The 19,914-nt window shown below is 37.2% G+C and overlaps 1 protein-coding gene across 2 annotated transcripts in view; it reads left to right on the top strand.

Annotated features, from left to right (window-relative positions):
• The window catches only part of Rgk3 (Rad, Gem/Kir family member 3), a 74,738-nt gene extending 55,986 nt beyond the window's left edge, over positions 1–18,752 (top strand). For both annotated transcript variants that reach the window (XM_069117104.1, XM_069117112.1), the window contains exons 5-7: positions 15,879–15,961; positions 16,653–16,839; positions 18,129–18,752. In XM_069117104.1, coding sequence (XP_068973205.1) covers positions 15,879–15,961; positions 16,653–16,839; positions 18,129–18,418 — 560 coding nt within the window. In that variant the 3' untranslated portion in view covers positions 18,419–18,752. The remainder of the gene's footprint in view (positions 1–15,878; positions 15,962–16,652; positions 16,840–18,128) is intronic.
• Positions 18,753–19,914: the final 1,162 nt, after the last annotated feature.

Below are 19,914 nucleotides of genomic sequence, written 5' to 3'. Positions count from 1 at the left end.
GAATTACCAAATCCAGATTTATTCCGTTCTACGGACGTTTCAGCTACTTAGTCTGTAGGGATTTTAGTACACCGGTGGTCATTACGAGATACGATATTCGCCACTTCGCTGCACCTTCGTTACGTTTCGATACATTCGAGGGAACAATTTAAAACGCTCGCGAATTCGTGAGAAATAAAATAACAAACAGCAAATCCTATCAACATACGTACAAAGAATAATCCTACGGGATTTCCATAAAAAATGATGTACGTAACATACATTTTAATCGTAAAGAAAAATTTCCAATTCGATACACGACACGATCTACTTCCACCTTACTTGCTTATTTTATTTCATTCGATTTTATGATTTTTTCTAATTAAAATATTGTCTCTATAATAAATAGATAAAAAAAAAGATCGCGTATTAGATAAAGAAAAGGTATTGCGATCGTCGTTCTGGAATTAACAGCAATATCTGAGTTAAAATCGTATCCGACAATAGACAAAAGATAGGGAAAGCACGAAACTCGCTGAAATATCGGCGGTTGACGATAATAGACCCACAATAGAAGTCGGTAGGATCTGTTCTCGATTCAGGTGTCTCGAAATAGATCGCTTGACGAAAATAAGCGAGATGGTTTATAGTTCTGACAGACTGGTCTTCGTTCGTATCCGATTAACAGCCCTTGGCCAAGAAAAGCCGTTTTACACGAGAAAGCTGCTACGTGGCTGTAAACGTGTACGCTCGGACCCGATCTAACGCGTTGGCCAATGGGAAAATCGGCTGCGCGTGCATCGTTCCATTCTTTTACAAATAATCCGAGTACGATTTCAACGATTTACACGTTACGGCTAACGGCTCGTTAAACCTCGCTGGTTTACGTAAGAATCCACCTTGTGTTTCGATTCCGTCCGATAGGAAAGACAAGAGTTGATCTTCTTCGATGAAACGAACAGTGTGGCGATCTTGTAAATACATCGATCGTAGTTGGATCGGTTACGAATTGATATGTTTAAGTGGTATAGTTTGTTGTATAGCGTTTACGTACTAATTAATTGGGTCCAAGCAAATTAAATTGCGTGTCGTTTAGTAGTATTTTGATATTGCGAGAACGAAATGTATTTCATAACCGTATCGTACGTGCTATATGAAACATTTTGAAACATTAACGGTGTAATGAGACGCGACTGTCGCCATTATACTTGTAAACTTTAAACTAATTTGCAAATACAAAAATTTTTCGTTTGAGGTTTTGTTTTCGAGAAAATCGACTTTGAATTTTCGCTCAGTACGCGTGCACTTTATCACGTCTCGTTATAACGGATCGTTGTCTCGATGGAAAAATTTAAAAAACAGAAAAAATTAAAAAAAATGTTTATTCTATATTTTCGACTTCTTCTTTCGCGTAGAATCACCCCCTTTCCGCTTGTACCACCAGTTACCAACCACCCTGTATATAACGTAGAAATTACAAGATATTCATTGCAAACATATATTTAGTAGAAAAATTAATGTACAGTATGAACGATCGTTTTAAGCATATAATAAGTGTCAAATATGATTCTATCGAGCGTCAAAGATTACCGATAGAATGAATAATTGAATGATCTCTGCAGAATGTACGTTTGTACTAAATATCTCGTCATTTTTATGTATATCTTTAGTTTTCTTCCATATATTATATAATCGCGATATCCGTATTTCGTTACTATGCTAACGAAATTTCAGAATGTTTCATGTGACACACATAATATAACAATGAACACAAATGTTTTTAATCTCGCAAAGGCAACGTTAAACGTAATAAACGTGCAAAATTTTCTGAAAAATGGCCGTCCTTCCAGTTTGCTAACGTTGTAAAAAATCTCACGGCGTGAGATAGGACTAAAGATTCTAAAAATTTGACGGTATTCGTAAAAAGCGTAAAACGAGATATTCGCACTAAAATACAATTACTATAAAATTAACATATTGAAATTTAATTACTACAGTTATCTTTCAGATATTTTTTATCTTGTCACTGTAGAGAAAGCTTAATTGGAAATTAAAAAGATTCACAATCTGTCAATTTGCTTTGGTTTTGCTCGAAAATTGAGTTTTTAACGTAGAATTTTTTCTCCAGCCTTTGAATCCTTTTCTCTTTTGCCAATTCTACGTTCCACGCAACGGAAAATACATCCTAATATAATATCCATAGAAATGATATCAAGCTGGCACAAATTATGTACCATGAGAATGTTGTTGACAGCATGAATATGTTTGTTCACGTAATCTTCAGAGCGTATTTTCCCTAATGGCGTGACATTTACGCAGACAATGAAGTAGAGGCAGCTTATACAACACGGCTATGGATATTCAAATGTAAGGGTAGGCCAATAGGCCAGGAAATTGTTAGGAGAAAAATATGCAAAGAATGATCTATATTTACGGTAACCTATATGGTGACATTAATTTTACCAGCTTCGTGTATTTTTCAAGTTAATTTTCTATACTTCCATAGATAAAGAACGATATCAAACATGGTATAGATTGTTATCGTGTACGTTGCTCGTTGTAATATTTGCAGCGTGAAGAGTATCTCTATTTACGTTCTAATACTTTATGTTCAGAAAGATACATAAATTTGCATAAATACTCTTAATTTATTAATTACCTTGAATCTACCTGGGTCGTTTTTTCGATATTTTTTCCTCTTCGGATATCAAAGTAAAATTCCCAATTTTCCTCGTCATACCGTTATTTCCATCTTCGGATCCTAATTCACGCTCTATATCCTAATCGATCACCGCCAAGCTGAAGCAACACCAACGATCCTGGAAATTCCAAAACTATTCTCTTCACTCGTGACCAATCATTCTTTTCGGATATTTCTAATCTTCCATTTGCATGACCAATGATCACAACGAAAGTAAAGTTGCTTTCAAGGGGTGTAACGACACTGAAAATGTTTGTTTCGAGACGGTTCGAACAACAGAGGAACCTGCAGAGCTTTCTGGGTCGAGGAGGCAGGCCAGTCCGTCCAGGCGACGTGAAATATCGTCGTGACACCCTGTTTGCTTTTCACCTGCTGTAACAGATACAGCTCTTCGCCACGATTACGCTATACGACTAACGTCGGTCTCGAGCATCTATTTCACTCGGCCATGACGTTATCGGGAAATTGCCTGCGAGTCGTTCTTCCATCACGTTCATTCGCTGGCTATTTATAGTGACAAACGGTTTCTTTGGACTTTCCGAAAGGATTTGGATTAAAAAGCTCGCGTCTTTCCGCGTCTTATTGAAATTGTTCTCGTGACAGATTTCATTTCTCTTCGCTACAGAAGAAGTTTCGTCCTTTCCCATCGAAAATCTCGATTCTTCGTTTTTGGTTTTTAATTTATCTTTTATTTTTATCCTCCTTTCTTTCGAGATGATTTCATCGTGGTTTCTCGCGTTTCAATAACAAATTTTTACATAGACGGGATTACGTTGATTCTTCCCTTTCTAGGTATCGCGAACGAAAGCGTGTATTCACATAGTTAAGCAAAAAGTAGGAAGCATGAAAGGAAGATGGGTTTAAATTTGTGAATGCGAAACATTGTAATTTTTAAATTTTGATGGCTACAAGATTAGAAATTTTTCTTATTGTCTATGTTCTATAAGCATTTGATATTAGAGAATTAACTATATTGGAATACAGTTTACAAACAGGAGATTAAAGAGTTTAGTTCTCTGATACTTTTTGTCAAGATTCTTCTTACAATATCTTTTCGATAACCTTCGTTTCATACGATTTCGTGGAATTGAATTACTAATAATTTTTAATAGCTCGCGATTCAACACAAGGTATAATCTGCAAATTTTTCATCTGCAGATTTAGGCACTGAGGAAAACAGAGGTTTGATCGAAGCTGGAAATTGCCGCTGTTTTGATTTCTTTATTTCGAAGAATTTACGCTGATGGTTTTATCGGAAATGAAAAAAGTATTTCAATCTTTTCTGTAATAATATTTTATAATAATAATAATAATAATTTGTAAAACATCGGTCTTCGAGATTCCTTCTTTTTTCGTCATAAATCACTTTCGATTTCGTTTGTAGCTTCTCGATAACAGTTTTTCATTCGTTCAGATTGTAACGAGCTGGATCTGCTTAATTAAAATACAGATACTGGAGAGCTTTTTCATATGGAATCGACGTCGCTGGATTATCGTTTAAATCTAATCGACCAATGCGAGGCTTTAGTCGACTTACAAACCACGGATTTGTGCCAGCAAGTATCGTTTCCATAACGGCTACTTCTTGCACGCGTATCGCTATGCTCAGCCAAAAATGATGCTCGCAAAGTATCTCTTCGTCATTCTCTCGTAGATATAAATTGCGGTACACCGTTAAAGAAGATTAATTGTGAAATGAGTTTGTGGTTTTGTCTGGTAGGTTTAGTAAGATACACAAGTTTATTAAGATTGACACGTAGAATATACAAAAGCATTACATGCTTGTGCCTGTTACGTTATTATAAATATGCAATTTTTTATATTGCGTAATTTATATTCTAATTAAACCATGTTTGAATTTTTAGACTAGACAGCCACGTTAATTTATATTATTTGTGCAGTTTATCGATTTATTATATATTATTTGTTTCGTCATACGTACTAATCGATAACGTTGTATCGTTAGATTATTGTTGTACTATTCAAAGTTCGATCACGTACTCGACTACATAACACTTTTTCCTAATCTTAGTTACGATTTACAGTTACAAATTATTACGTTTTCTACGAAATAACGATACATGTAAAACGGAGAAAAGTGGCAATTTTATGTTTACAACAGAGCCTTCCGACAGAATTATCTTTTCGCGTTTAAACAGTACCATTTGGTAGAAGTATTACATTACGCTCAATATGCAGTATTTCTTTCACTGGCAGCGATTTAATTCAGGCAGTGCTTAACCGCGAAACGGTGCAACAAGAAACTTCGAAGACGTTTGGTTTGGAAAGGATCACTAAAGGATACACATTGAAAACAGACGGTCGTTTCTTTGCCAAGTAACAAAAACCGACGTCAAGAATAAATCTTTGTTGCGCGAACGTCCTAGATTCGAAAGATGGTAACGATCTTGGCTGCCTCCTTTACGAATCCTGCTATCCATTTTTCGTTACACATCCTGCATAATTTCACTGGAAGCACGTACTTAAAACGGAGACGTACGGTTTAAGATTCGCATATAATTTCCAATAACTTGCAGATGAAACCGATTTTACGACAAGATTTTATCGAAACTTCTATCTCGAACAGAGTAACAAGAATATTCTCTTTTGAAATTTTACATTCTGTAACAGGATCGTTATTAATTTTCGAAATTTTATTTGGATATTCCAATTCGATATTCGAAATGTTCTAGTATCTTCGAAAATATGTATGATTTTTAAGTTTGATCGATTAAACGAATTTTTTTCAATCACCGAAATATCTTAATTACCAATATTCTTCTGACTTTAACTAACTTCTCTTATCTCTTAAACATCTTCTAATTACAAATATTCTCTTAATTAATCCTTTTCTCCATTCGATTCGTCCATATACGTATTTCTTTTAATCGATCAAATATCAACCTGAACGATATTTATATTTCGAATTTTTCTTAGATTTCTATAAACGTCCCGATTTCTATTATTATTTCCAAGAAATATTTTTCTACGAATTAGCGATGTTCCTCTAATTAATTTCCCACCTCTATTTCCTGAAATTTCCATAAACATTACCATTTCTATTAATACGCAATTCCCATGTATTTTCTAAAGGCATTTGCTAATTAGCAATATTCCCCTAACAAATCTCCCACTCACCAACCCATCCGCTTTTCTAGTAATTACACAACGATTTCAACGTTAGACTATATCAACTCTAAATGCATTCACGAAATAAATCCGTTTAATGCGAACAGTGCCGAATGTCGAATATCGAAACACGCGGGAATAATTAGCGGCTAACGTATCTCGATCGATCGTCAATCGTTTATGAACAAAATTATAAACCAACACAGTCTCCGATAGCGATATCACGGTCTGTGGTTCCGCTTTAATCCCACAGCTGACACAACAAATCGTGCGTGTTCACGGATTACGACGAAGTGCATGAGCATACTAGACGGGTAATAGCACGATGACCCCGCTGGCTATCCTCTAACGAGGCAGGATCGATTTAACGCGCGTCTGGTTATGTTTTTATCAACCTCGCCGGATACAGAATCGATCGGAGCTCGATGATCCATTGGTTGCTTTCGTAATTGAATCTCATCATTTAATAGAATCTTGTTTCGTAATTTTTAAAGCTTTTTCCTCGAGCCAACGAGGCTCTGTTTGCCTTTGATTATGGTTTTTGCCTGAGTTTATCAACGAAACGAAGTTGCAAAGTCGAGGGAAAGTTGATAAACGCTTTTTTAATTGGTACTCTGCGAAGTTGGGCGAAAGGTTGATATATCTTCGACGAGTAGCTATGAAAGGTTATCAGAGAGGGAAGAAATTTGTGGTTTTACTCTTCCCGATGAAACATTCTTCAGCCTGACGATTTGATTTTCTGGAAGTTATCGTTGAAATTAGTTAAGAGATATACGAGATTTATTATTTCCGAGTTTCTTTTTGGTTGAATTTTTTCTTATTATTATCGTGTTATACGAGATATTTACACGTGTAAAATAGGGTTAAAATTATTAAAATATTTAAAGATTTAAGGATGTTTCTTCGTATGTTGGTACAATTTGTATACTATCGAACTGGATTTACGTGTCGAAATATAATTTTTAAATACTGAATATGTATAATTTCTCGTTAATATCTATCGATCATATATGGAACTTTTACGACACTTGACACGAAAAAATGATATATACTTAAGCTAAGCCTACACTGACAGGCAATTGTCCGCAAACACGTGTCGCAGTCAATCAGCATCTGTCTTTCTGCGGATTTCCCTCGAAAGACAGATGCTGATTGGCCGCGACACGTGTTTGCGGGCAAATGTCTGTCAGCGTTGATTCAGCTTCATCTATAAATCTCACTTTCACGTTAAAGGTTGTCGTTCTTCCCAAATCTTCTTTAAAATCAAATCCACGCCTTACTTCGTTTAATTTCCTTCGATTTCGAAAATATTGCTCGCACCTCGCTCTACGGACGCAATTTCAAATCTTCTGTTTTAATTAAGTCGAACTGAATGCAATTAAGAGCCCGATCCAACTCCGTAGACAACTTACTCATCGAGTGTGCGCAGTTTTTTCTAAACTCGTGCAATTACCGTATCCGAAGACGCTTTCATTTTACGTGTTCCAAGGCGCTAGCCTTTATGACCCGGAACATGGATACGTTAGAAACCGAAGTTTCCCGTTTACTTAACAAAGTTTCGCTAGGTTTCGAGTAAACTCGCAGCTCGTCCCGACTTGGACCAGAAGTTGAAACGTTCGACGAATTCGTCACCGAAGACGCTTCTGTAATTACTTGCGACGAGAACGCCAAGATCGATCTCGTTTTCACGGGAAACTCGCCGTTTAAACGCGACCAAGATAAATTCGCGCGGCAAGTTCCACGGGTCTGCAACAAGTTTTCTGGTAACGCGACGACGGAAGCGTGGAACGCGAGTTTCAGTCGGTACAGATATTGTAATTGGAACGTAGTCCTCTTGCGAATAGGAGAAACGTCGAGGACTTGTGAGAAATTTATCTTGTTACTTTATAGACGATCAGGATTCGATGTAGCGGAAGCGGGTTTCGAGATTCGGAAAAATTTGACAAACCGAGGTTTCTGTTTCTGTTTCGCTCTCCTTAGATATCTAAGGTGAAATAGCGATTAGATAATCTTGTACGGAGAAAAAGATATTGTACAATTATATCTAATATGTTGTAGTATTCTAACATTTGTAATAACCTCACGTTAGATCCGATCTGTTTCAAAATCAGCAACGAACCGTTAAGTTAAATTCAGTCGGATCAAGCGGTGTTAATAAATTGTTACAAAAGTTGTCAAATTAGTTTTGTTGAATTTACAGTTATTCAATTTAAAACGTGGATATTCCTACTCGTCTCGTAGCTTCAAAATACACTTCGTTGTGTTTGAGAGTTTTTAAATTCACCAAAAACGAAGCAAAGGAGAATAGTTCTATTACCGTCAAAACAAAGGATTCGTAATATCATCGTCGCTGAATTTCAATGACTTTAACTCTTTGAAATTGGAACTGATCTTACTAATATCACTGATAATTACTAACTGACCGTATTGACGAGCTTTGATATTTGCCGAGAGTTCGCTTTTGGTGGACATTAACGAGAGTTCTTTCGAGGCCCTTGATCGATCGCTAATCTCATACGAAAGAGATACGGCGTAACTGATCTGGAATTTGGCATTTGGAAATGCAATAAACTTTGCTGGACTTCGACCAGAGTCGGCTTCGGTCTGGATCAGTTTGGGCTCGATGTTAAGCTCCGTCTTTTGAATTTCCCCTCGAAACTCTCGCATTATGGCACGACCGAAGCTGTTCAGGGACGACTAAAACGAGTTTTTAAATTGGTATTAGAGTTTCGAGTAATAAATTCTAATTTTGCTCGGTAGAGTGTTCACGATACCGATAAATTAGAGTCTTAATTCGAAAATATGTCGTCAAAATTCTTAACTCGATAAATTTGATCGCGATCGTAAAGCGTAGGCTTCGTCGTTCGAACTTACGATGCGTAGGTAACAGTAGCTCGCTTCTCAAAGTATATTTTAATGAACGAAGTTTCACGATAAATGGAACAAATAATGGCAATATTTAATTCGATATCACGCTTTAATAGATTGTACGGTGGAAATAGTACATCGCGCAGTGAACTTTGTAATAACGTCATTTGAAATTAAATCGGTAAGCGATAAGCGTCTTATCGAGCGAATGCGATTTCCTGTATTATAAAATACAATTAGATTACGCAATAGAGAAATGTAAACGATGGTTACAAACGTTGTATTAAAATTTCTTCTTTAATATAGTTTAGCGGTCTATTTTGTTTTTGTACAAATTTGCGAGAACGCCGGTAAAACGTTTCTGTAGATTATCCGGTCTTAACCATCGTCATTAACGTTAACTGGTGTAATTGACACAGCGATATTAATAATAAATTAGTATGTACGTAAATACGTATATTAATCGCGTAATTACAGAATCTACGTTTCAGATAAATCGAAATAAATTGGACCAAGCTTTTGCAGCTGCGAGAGAAAAAAGGAAAAATGTTCAAACGAATAAACCTCGACTTATTTCTTAATTACAAACCTTTTCCAAGAGAGAGTTATTAAGTAGAAAAATATATGTTTCTAGATTTATTTATAAATCCTTTTCCGTAGACGCGATTCCATATAAATACGATAGATGTGTAATAAAAAATTGCTTATAAGAAAAATACGAAAAGTGAATCATGATTTGCATCGCTTCTATACAATCACCCTTTTCATACGAACGTCTTCGGTTTAGTTTTCGGCACACCACCACTCGTTCGCTAATGTATACAAATTATACACACGCACACAGACACGTATACACGACAGAATAAACAGCATGAAATCATGCACGAATCTCTGGCGAGGTTCTCGACGGAATCGTTAATACGACGCTTTAAATACGACGCTTTTAATAAGACCACGGTGTCATTAACCTTCGCGATCCACTTAGCGACTGAACGTTCTCGTTCTTCGCGACGACTCCACTGTTTTTGGAATTTCTCCCTCGCAATGTTTACGTTTACGAGGATTTCCACCTTCTGGGCATTGTACCCGCGTCTTGTAAAATAGCTTCTAATTTGCTCGTTCCTGTATCATCGACGAAGCTCTTTTAAACGATAAATATGCGACTCACAGTTAATTCGTTTCTCGTTTGTGGTAATTTTCACAACCAGCAGAAATCCCTTGCGCAATTTCTACAGTAATAATAATCGATAGTAATAATTCATAGTTCCACTGATACTTATATTATTAACGAAACGTTACAAATTATCGATCGGTGTATTCTGTGGTATTACGGTAACAAGTTGGAAGATAAAACAACAGTTTTACGATAAATTTCATAAACGATAAGTGATTACTTATCTCGTTTGACGTGATATGGTAAAATTGTGAACGGAGAGTTTACATTCTGCATTTTGTGATTCGACACCCATGAATCTTCGTTTGTCGTCCTACGTGTATTATCCTTGGAAGAATCACAACCAACGATCAGACATTTTTACCATCTTTTGTAGCGACGTTCGAAGCTTCTCCGCAGAAACAGCGAAACGCAATACACTTAAAAAGTCGAGTTTAATTCAAGAAATAAAATTACACGCACGTTTCCTACCTACATTTGTTTCTTCAATTTGATTTCCACCAAGCATATCACTTGCAAATATAGAACTCGAACAGATTGCTCTAGCTTTTGACGTCATATTCCTCATAACCTTCTTCCTCTTCTAAGTTCACCGCCCACGTTTCACACGCGAGAAACACCCTTACGTATTGTGCCTTTCTAATTTTCAATATAATAGGACAAACTTCTTGTTTGCTCACACGACAAACTTGGGTCGACCACGAATACAATTTCTCCTTGTCTAACATACATTCGGAATATAACATCGTTCCCGGGATATTGTCGTCTTATTGTCGTTGCACGTTGCACAAGTTTGAATTCGATTTACATACGGTTACGGTAACTGGATCCCGTCATATTGTGTCCTGGTCTAGTGTTACGCAATATGTGCGGTATATCGAGAACAAAGCGTGGATATAGCTATGACGAATCAATGTACGTTGTTAGACTCTTTACATTAATTTATGAGTTACGTAAACAGCGTTATTTTGGGTGAAGATTTATCACGATACAGAGTTTGATTTCTTTCTTTCATCGATATAGAGGTATGTATAGTTGAAATGTGTGTATTTAATAGGTGATTGATCGACGAGTATCCTTATATTGATCAAAAATTAGTAATTTATATTAGATTTTAAACGAACGTGAAAATTCACCGGAAACTTACGAACAGCTCGAGTCTATAATTCGCGTATGTTATACTTGATACTGTAATAGATTGGCAATATAACTCCAGGTTGATAATTTAGTTTCTTTCACGATTTATGGATTGAATTGAAAACGTCAGTGAACAATTGGTAGAAATGTTCGCCAAACATGTTACAGAGAGTAGGAATCCATAATTTCAATTGTCAAATTTTTTTACATGAGATGACTATGCGTATAATATTTCGATAGATTAATAATATACGATCGACAATTCTTTCGTTCTTGTACACGACATACATTTTTTTATTCAATTCTTCATAGATAACGCGATTTAAATTTGCAATTTAAATTTGCAAAGATCCGATAAGCGAACAAATGAATACGTTTCGAAATTTAAAATCGTTCCAAATATCATTACGGATAAAGTGAAAATGGGCTTGTCGTTTTAAACAAAATAATAATAGTAATTATTATTCTTTGTGCCATATAGATTATTGCTTTCAAATTCTACAATTTGGAGATTAAAAAATATACCTTTTCAGGATTGACGGATTTATAATTTTTAGATATTTGTTCGCTGTATATCGTTCAATTACGTCGAAAACTTTTTTACTTCTTAATGCCGAAAATAATGGCGATTAGTGTTACGACTTACTTTTATTTCGCGCCTTATCGTCACTTTTGCGACCAACGTAATTGCATACTTTGGGCGGTGAAATTTCTGGTACAACCCTGTCTTTCTAAATGCAAATTTGACGCGCGCTCTTCCACCGCTCTAATCTCTTTAATATTCGCAGTGCAGGATACTCGAAACGACGCTAGCCAGATTGTGTTCCGTTAGCAGTGCTTCTATAATAGATGAAACTACAGTATTTAATTGCGGGTCGAGGAATATACAAACGGGCTTTGTTCTCAAAAATTTCCATAATTTCCTGTTGTTTCCTCTCGTCCAAGAAGGTCCAAGAAGAAATGGTCCAAGAAGGAAGAGAACAACTTTTGTGGAAACAATTTCTGTGCAGAAAACAATTTCTATAATATCTCTATAAAGGAGGTATTTCTAAAAGTCTAAAGTATTTCTACAGTGTTTTCACATGAAGGGTACAAGATTGAATTTTCCCATGAGATAAAACGTTTTAATATTTTTCGAGAAACTTTATGACGCTTGATGTCGAGTTTACCGAATATTTTTTACCACTTCTATTGGGTACGCTAGGCATAACTACATTACAAAAGTTTTGTGTTGTCAAGAAACTTTAAGGTGTACTCTACTTCGTCGCGACTTAGTCGCCAGAACTTCCTTCCTTATTGCATTTCAACCCCCTCGAAAAAATGGGACGAGAGGCTCGATATACGAGGAACGTTGCCTTTGGCATTAAATATTTTCTCGTTTTCAATTTTCCCCGAGATATTTTTCATAATCAGCTTAACACCGTTATGTACATCATCGATGTTTTATCTCCGCTTTTAAAGGAAAATAATGGGATTCGTGAAACTTTGAGGATACGAGGGACGAGGAGATGTGTCATGTTAAAAAGAAAATATTCTACTATGAAAAGCTTAATGAAATTTTTTAATCACGTTTATTGGAACGAAAAGTAACGCCTGCCTTATAAAGAGAACATATTGTACCTTGGATGCTGTAAACAAAAAGTTCACGTATCTTTACAACACAAATTAAAAAATTTGTTGATGAAGATTTTTTAATTTCTTACTATTTATATTCCAGCGGTAACAATTTAAAATTTGCTAAGTTAATCCTGCAGCAGATATTTTTAGTAATAATCGTTTCTCTGAACGAAACAACTACTCGTACAAAAATTTTCTTATGCGTCCCACATCCTGCAACAAAGTTTTTAATTAAATACAATCAGTGGAACTCGTAAACCAACAAACTCGCAAACTTCTTGAAACTTTAATTGTTACCAGAACATAATCACGGGTCTCCCTTCTCTTATCTCACAAAATTCTCCTTCGCCAACCACGCGTAAATAAGAATATCAAACGAGTCTCGAAGTGGAATAAGGATTACACGCATCTTTCAAAAAATACACGTTACGTTGCACCGGAACGTCTATTATCCAACAGCTTCTCGAGCCAGTAAACTTTGCGTATAATATCCTCCCACACCCGTAGAACCTGGTATCAAACGAACATAAAATAAAGTAACCGACAGAAAGCAAAAATTGGGGCCGATGTCGAGTTTTACGCGATAATTTTGAAATCGGGATCGAGGTCAAGACGCGACGAAACCGCGTTGGGAAGACTGCGTCTGCTCGTAGTAAAACAAAAGATGGAAGGAGAAGAGCACTAGCGATGGGATTAAGTTCGATACGTTTTTATAAATTCGAATCAAACGCAATACCCGAGGTTTACCTTATAAGGCTGAAATGTTACTCGCAACTAAACTGGAGATTTTCATGCTTCTATCGTCAAATTTAGAGCTACGATATCTGTACCGAACGTACGTAACATTCAAAGATTTAAAAAATGTTATATTTAATGGGAGGGATAAACTTTTACGTAGGTTCCTTTTCTTCAGTTACGTTGATAAAAGTACGAAATTGTATAAAAGATCCGCAGCCTAGCCGTAACGTATAATCGTTAATTCATCGTACTTGCGAAGCGTTCGATCTTGGCGAACTGTTTTCCAGCCTTAGAACGAGTACGTGAAAGTTTCGAAAGTCTACTTACAAGTACTTTGATATTAGAATGACGATACTCTTACAATTATACCAATCGAGTCGTGAGAGTCGGAAAAGCAAGATGGATATAGTCGATCGTTGGCATAGAGTTAAAAATTGCTATTTATTGAATATTACTATCTTTGTTGAAATAGCGAATTTCAACGATAACCAAGGAACATGGTTTTAAGAGAATTTCCAGTAAGATGCTCGTAAAGTTCCAAACTTATTTGAAAAGGGCTCGATTCTACTTAGGATTACTTTTTTCGTTTCTCAAAGTATTTATAGACTTAGAATCTATCGCGTTTAAGTTGAAATCTACTTGAAAACAATGCTTCTTTTTTTTTCGAAATACAGTACGAATTTAGTCGGCCAACGTTCGAAACTACTTGCGACGTATTTCAGTCCATCGCTAGAAAGCACGGAAAGCGATGGAAAATCGCGGGACGCGTGGAAACGCGCGAGGAAAGCGAAACGGGTACGTCGGTTTCCAGGAAGGTGTAAAAAAGAAAAGTACAGGAACAGGCGGGCAGAAATAGCGTCGGTTAATTTTGCACCGGTCCGCTGCTATAAACGTACATCATACAGCCTCCGCGTCTGTTCATCGTCTGACCTCCTCTTCTTTCTCGCGCCTTTCTTTTTCTTCGTTTCTGTTTGCCTCCTTCGTCACCGCCTTTCTGCGTCCCTTTGTATACATACACTGAACGTCTGTTATCAGTTTACGACGTGGAACTTCTTCTTCCACTTCTACGGTGTTTCTCTTGAAAAGCTTCTGCCATTATCTTAATTATGGAAATCGAGGTCTGACGGAAAGAGGTTTTTGTAAAACGGCGCGGAACGAAGCAAGAGGCTTTATCAAAGAATTGCTTGGGAGCTGTACGTATTCGTGAACAGACGACTCGAGGTGAAATTTCCTATTATGAAATTTCCGTGTTGCGGTTGCTGGAAGAGAATCGGTTTGCAAAGCGTAATTTTTTTTTTTTGTAAGAAATATCTCGGTATTTTGATGAATTTATTTTTGAGCTACATTGGCTCGAATCTAAGTAAAAGTTAATTAGAATAGATATGGTGGGACGTATTATAGGGGATCGTGCAATTTTACTCATTTTATCATAAGGAAAGGACATCGTGTGCGTTAAAGTTGATTTTTCTTTATTTCGCTTTATTACTACCTTTATTACCGTTTCAACGTTAATAGAATCTAATATTATCGAACATAGACCAAACATTCATCGCTTTCTATAACCAATCGATACCTCGCTCCCTTAAGGTCGCTGAGATTTACGTGTTCCTTTCATCCGATTTCCTAGTACATTAAGCAACTCCGACCTCCTGAATCGCGTCTCCGTCGAAACGTACAAATTCTGTGTGTAAACATTTGACGAGCGACGTTCCTCGTTTCAAAAAATGAATATTCATTTCAATCTGTGTAAAACTTTGTAACACGTAACATCATGTATCGCGTATTTTTTAACTGCTCGATAGGGATTTCTATCTTTTTTCCACACGATTGGAAATTTATCCTGTTCGCAATAAGGAAGAAATAAATAAACCATCTCGAAAATAGTTCTCTGAGGAAGTGAAAAGATCTTCAGGAAGACGTAAAAAATTCATTCCTCCGACCTATCGCTTTAACTGTCGTAGCCCGTTGCGATTTCTTTTCCCCGTTTATTTTCCTATTTCTTCTCTTCGTTGTTTTCTTTCTCCGCGAAAGATTGACAAACATTTAACTGCCGCTACCAAACTATTGAAATCTCACCACAAAACCAACAATCGCTCGACCAGCTGAAATCATCGGACCACAGCATCGATGCGATTCCCGGAAGCGGCGGACGTTTGGCGATGGTGGTCGACGAGCGGACGCGTGGACGCATTTAGAGTGGCGGGATCACGCTTAGCTAGCGCGTCTCCGTTCGTTTATTTACAGCGGTTCCATTCGATTATTTTCCTTTCCGCCACGCGATTTCCTTCTCATTTCTCCCCTTTCCTCGATATCTCGTCCTTGCCGCGGACGAATAAAGGGGATGGTCCAAGGAAAAATAAATGAGGCAGCAAATCAAAGGGATCTGTAGCTCCTCCTCTTCCCATCTTTCCATCCCTCTTCCTCGATAATACCTCTTTTTTCCTTCACCCCCCCCCCCCCTCTTTCAGCGACGCTCTTTGAGCTGCTTTGTGTAGCGCCACGTCGTTCATCTTCTTTTTTCCCTCTTTGTTTCAGACGTACCCAGCGAGCAATCCGTTTTCGTCATGCTGAACGGCGAGGAGAGCGAGCTGAGATTCCTGAACGTCGCGAACCCGAAGGTGAGCAACCGCTTTCGAGTTCCGCGTGTTAGCTGGAGGGCGCTTTACAAAAGACGCTTAGCGTCCATCCTTTGAAAGAGCTGCGTTATTCGATCGGCTCCCCCTTTTGACTTCTTTCAGGCGATGCTTTACAAGGTTTACGATGTCCTGGAATAATACCGATTTGTATGCTTGAAGAGTGTGTTAAATGGAAGAGAAAGGATCTTTGTGAATGGTTGAGAACGATGGAGTGGGAAAATTATTTATTAGCGGAGTTGCTACTATGCATCTACGAGAACATGGTTAGCAGAGAAACGCGGGTCTGTTTGCTTATTTCTCGTAGACTCGATAGCGTCATGTGGTAGATAAGCACGTACGGGTGAAAGCGTCGCACATTCGAAAATAAAATCATATAACAATTCCGCGATTATAGAATTTTCTGGCGAACTTGCTTAGTAGATTAACGAATTTCGGTATCAGTGATATTAAATTAACGAGACTTACCGGTTTCTCAAGATCGGTGTCTGTCGTAGGAAAATGTAATATTGTACAGTATGATGAAAATTGTATCAATCGTCGCATGAATCTTCCATCGGAGCGTAATTGATATAGTCCACTTGTACGTTGATCCTTTTTGAATAATCTAATTTAAATACGTGTTGTATTAATATTATTCGTCTAAGTAGTACTTTCGTATTTTTGTTTCGTACAGACGGAATTGGAGAATATACATCCGGATGCCTTTGTCATCATGTATTCTGTGATCGATAAAGCGTCCTTTCAGAGAGCAGAAGAGTACCTAGAACGTCTCCACGACCAGGATTTCCTGCGAGGAAAGTCGGCTATACTAGTTGGGAATAAAGTGGATCTGGTCCGATCTAGAGTGGTTTCTTCACAAGGTTGGTATATACGCGCGTATAAAGGTATCGATCGTTGGTGTAATATTTAAAACAATTTAAAAACAATATTTGGAACAGTTTTATCGAGAAAACGGTCTTTTAGCGGAGATATTTCAAAAATATTTTGCGTATCGAAAGGCGCAAAGCGCGTGAGAAAATCGCAAGTGGTAGTGAACTGCGTATGATCGAACTATGAATTGTATTTATCGCAGTACGACAGGCGCGATTATTAAATGCTGTGATTCCCGACTTGTTTACACGATGGATATACATATTTTATTATCGGAGTAACTGAAAAATCAATTACGAAGCTACGAAAACATTCACACATTGCTTTGACGTTTAATATTTGACGCTAATGTACAATTAATCCGCGCTTTTCCACTACGTTTAAACATAATTAAATTTCCTTTATTATAAATTGACATATCCAATATCCGAAAAATCCGATTCAAGAGAGAATGAAACCACTTTAAACTCCAATTTCAAATCTCAATCTTATACAACCCTTTCTCGTCCTGTGTTCTCGACAAACCAAGTGAGACGTATAAATAGAAGATACTATATTTCTCGTACGTAGTACATAATATATAACGACGCAGAATAAAACGATAGTTCGATAAATATTACATTTTCTCTTTCGCAAATAGCACGTTCAAAATCCTAAAAATCCAACGTAAAGGAAGAAATAAAATCAATGTAAATATCAACTAGAAATCTGAGCTCTGTATCGACCCCCTTCTCTTTCTGCGCATCGAGCAAATCGCCCAAAAGATGTTTTACCTTTGATAATTAAAAGAATTAAAAATTCCAAAAGTCCAAGCTGAAAGAATCAATCCGAGTACCAAGTAAGAATCTCAATCCTGTATCAACATTTTTCTCTTCCTGCTTCCGGAATAGATCAACCCGAACGTACTGCACTCTTAATAATTGAAACAATTGGGACTCCCAAAAGTCTAACGAAAAAAAAAAGAAAGAAAAAGAAAAAGGGAAGAACGAAAATAACATAACGAAAAAGACTAAATAAAAGCAACGTAAATACCAAGCGAAATTTTCTATCCTACGTCTACTTTTTCTTTTCCTGCATGCCAAACAAATCAACCAGAAGATACTATACTCGTGATAATCAAAAGAAAAGTTCTTCTGATCCCCCTTTTCATATTCTTACCCAGGATAACACCATATACTGACCAACCGTGTTATTTTCCACCGTCCTACACGCGCCCTTGGCAACTCGATGTTTAAATATACGCTTCCCTTCTCTAATCCGGCGCGTGCTGCCATTGCAGATGGCAAGTGCATGGCGTGCACCTATCGGGTGAAGTTCATCGAGGTCTCGGTCGGGATCAACCACAACGTGGACCACCTGCTGGTCGGGATTCTGAATCAGATACGACTGAAGAACGTGCAGGGGAACGCGGAGAACCGTACCGGAAACGGGGCTAGCGAGGGCAGCGGCCACTGGTATAAGTCCAGAGGCGTGGTACGAGCCAGCATGAAGGCCAGACAGATGCTAACCTGGCTGTTTGGTAAAGAGGACAGCAAGTTCAAGAATTGCGAGAATCTTCACGTGCTCTAATAGGCGAGCGGGTGAATTTTCTTTCCCCGGCCGTACCTGACGGTAGATTGTAAGGGCGGTGCTGTTCGGCGCGATTACGCCACCCCTGCATGATACGATACTTCCGGAAGATCATACTGTTCGGCCGAGCAATAGTCAAGTCTCTGAGAGAAGTTTAAGTCAGCATGACATAGAGGGATCTTCGTCTGTCGATTAGCTGATCGTTTTAAGAGTAACGAAGTTATTTACTCTGTGTTTGAAATTGGTAGATAAAAAGGCACGAACCGTTATAATTTTTGAATCGTTTCGTAGTATTTGGTTCGATGCGGAGTAATTATCATATACAGCGTAGTTTCTGTAAAACGTTTCTGTAGGTTTATCGCGTTATGGTAATTTTTATAAAGGAATATAAATTACTACAATCTGTGAATCTTTTTGCTACTCGGTTTAACGCAGAGATTATCAAATAAGAGTATCTGTAAGATTCATCCGTCGATCAGTCATTTGTACGTGGTTTGTTTTAAAAACTGCTTACTTTATATTTGAGATTTGCTATTTCGATAAACGGTAAACTATTATGATCCGTGAGCCTTTTTGAGGTATGCAGGTTATACATATCTTAACCTGTTTAATTAACGCGGAATAATTATAAAACGAATAACATCATCATCTGTAAAATATCTTCGCCCATCGATCGGTAAATTGTACGTTGTTTGTTTCGAAACTAACGAGACTGTTTATTTTACATTCGAAGCAAATAAATTATTGGAAATAATCTGTAAATTTTTTTTATAATATTCAGCGTATACACGTGTAATTAGTTTAATGTAGAATAATCACCGGATAAATAACGATATTTTAAGTGATATCAGTTACTGTTGTTGTTCCATCGCGACTTTATATTCTCCTTCATATCGAATTAATCAACCTAACTGCAAATAAAAGTGTCTCTGTAATTTCTTCTTATAACGAGTCATCGTCCTTGTACGTTTGAAAATTCTATGTGGGACCATAGAATAACCGAGACCAGTGCTGCCTATCTGCTTAGTCATACACGTTAGAGATTTTACTTTTGCTCGGTTAAGCAGAACAAGCTAGAAACCTTGAACGGTGCTACGGAATTCTGACTGGAATTCGTGAGACTAGTAATCGGGTGAGATTGTATTTCGTTCGAGCGTGGTTCCGCTTGGAATGGCCAATTTGGTTTCTGAGCACTCGAGCTGATTTGGCTTCTGATTTTTGGAATCTGGGATATTCGAGGCACGGAATCCATCGAATTTTCCACCTTGGGTTTCTTCTTCTTTTACTTTCTTTTAACGTCTTTTCGAGAAACAGTCAAATTAAATAGAAGAAAAATAGTTTATCGAATGTGAACTGGATAGGATAAAACTTGTTAAGAGATGCTACTCGAGTTGCAAAGGGGTTAACGAATATAATAATATAACAGCGAAATATAATTCCACGTATAATAGAATTACATATTACAATAAGCACTAATCCTAGAATACAAACGTTAT

Source organism: Bombus flavifrons, chromosome 1, assembly GCF_040668555.2.
Source record: "Bombus flavifrons isolate JBK064 chromosome 1, iyBomFlav1_principal, whole genome shotgun sequence".
NCBI classification, from domain to species: domain Eukaryota; kingdom Metazoa; phylum Arthropoda; class Insecta; order Hymenoptera; family Apidae; genus Bombus; species Bombus flavifrons.
Note: the sequence above shows the minus strand (reverse complement) of the source record. Positions and strands in the feature narration are given on the sequence as shown.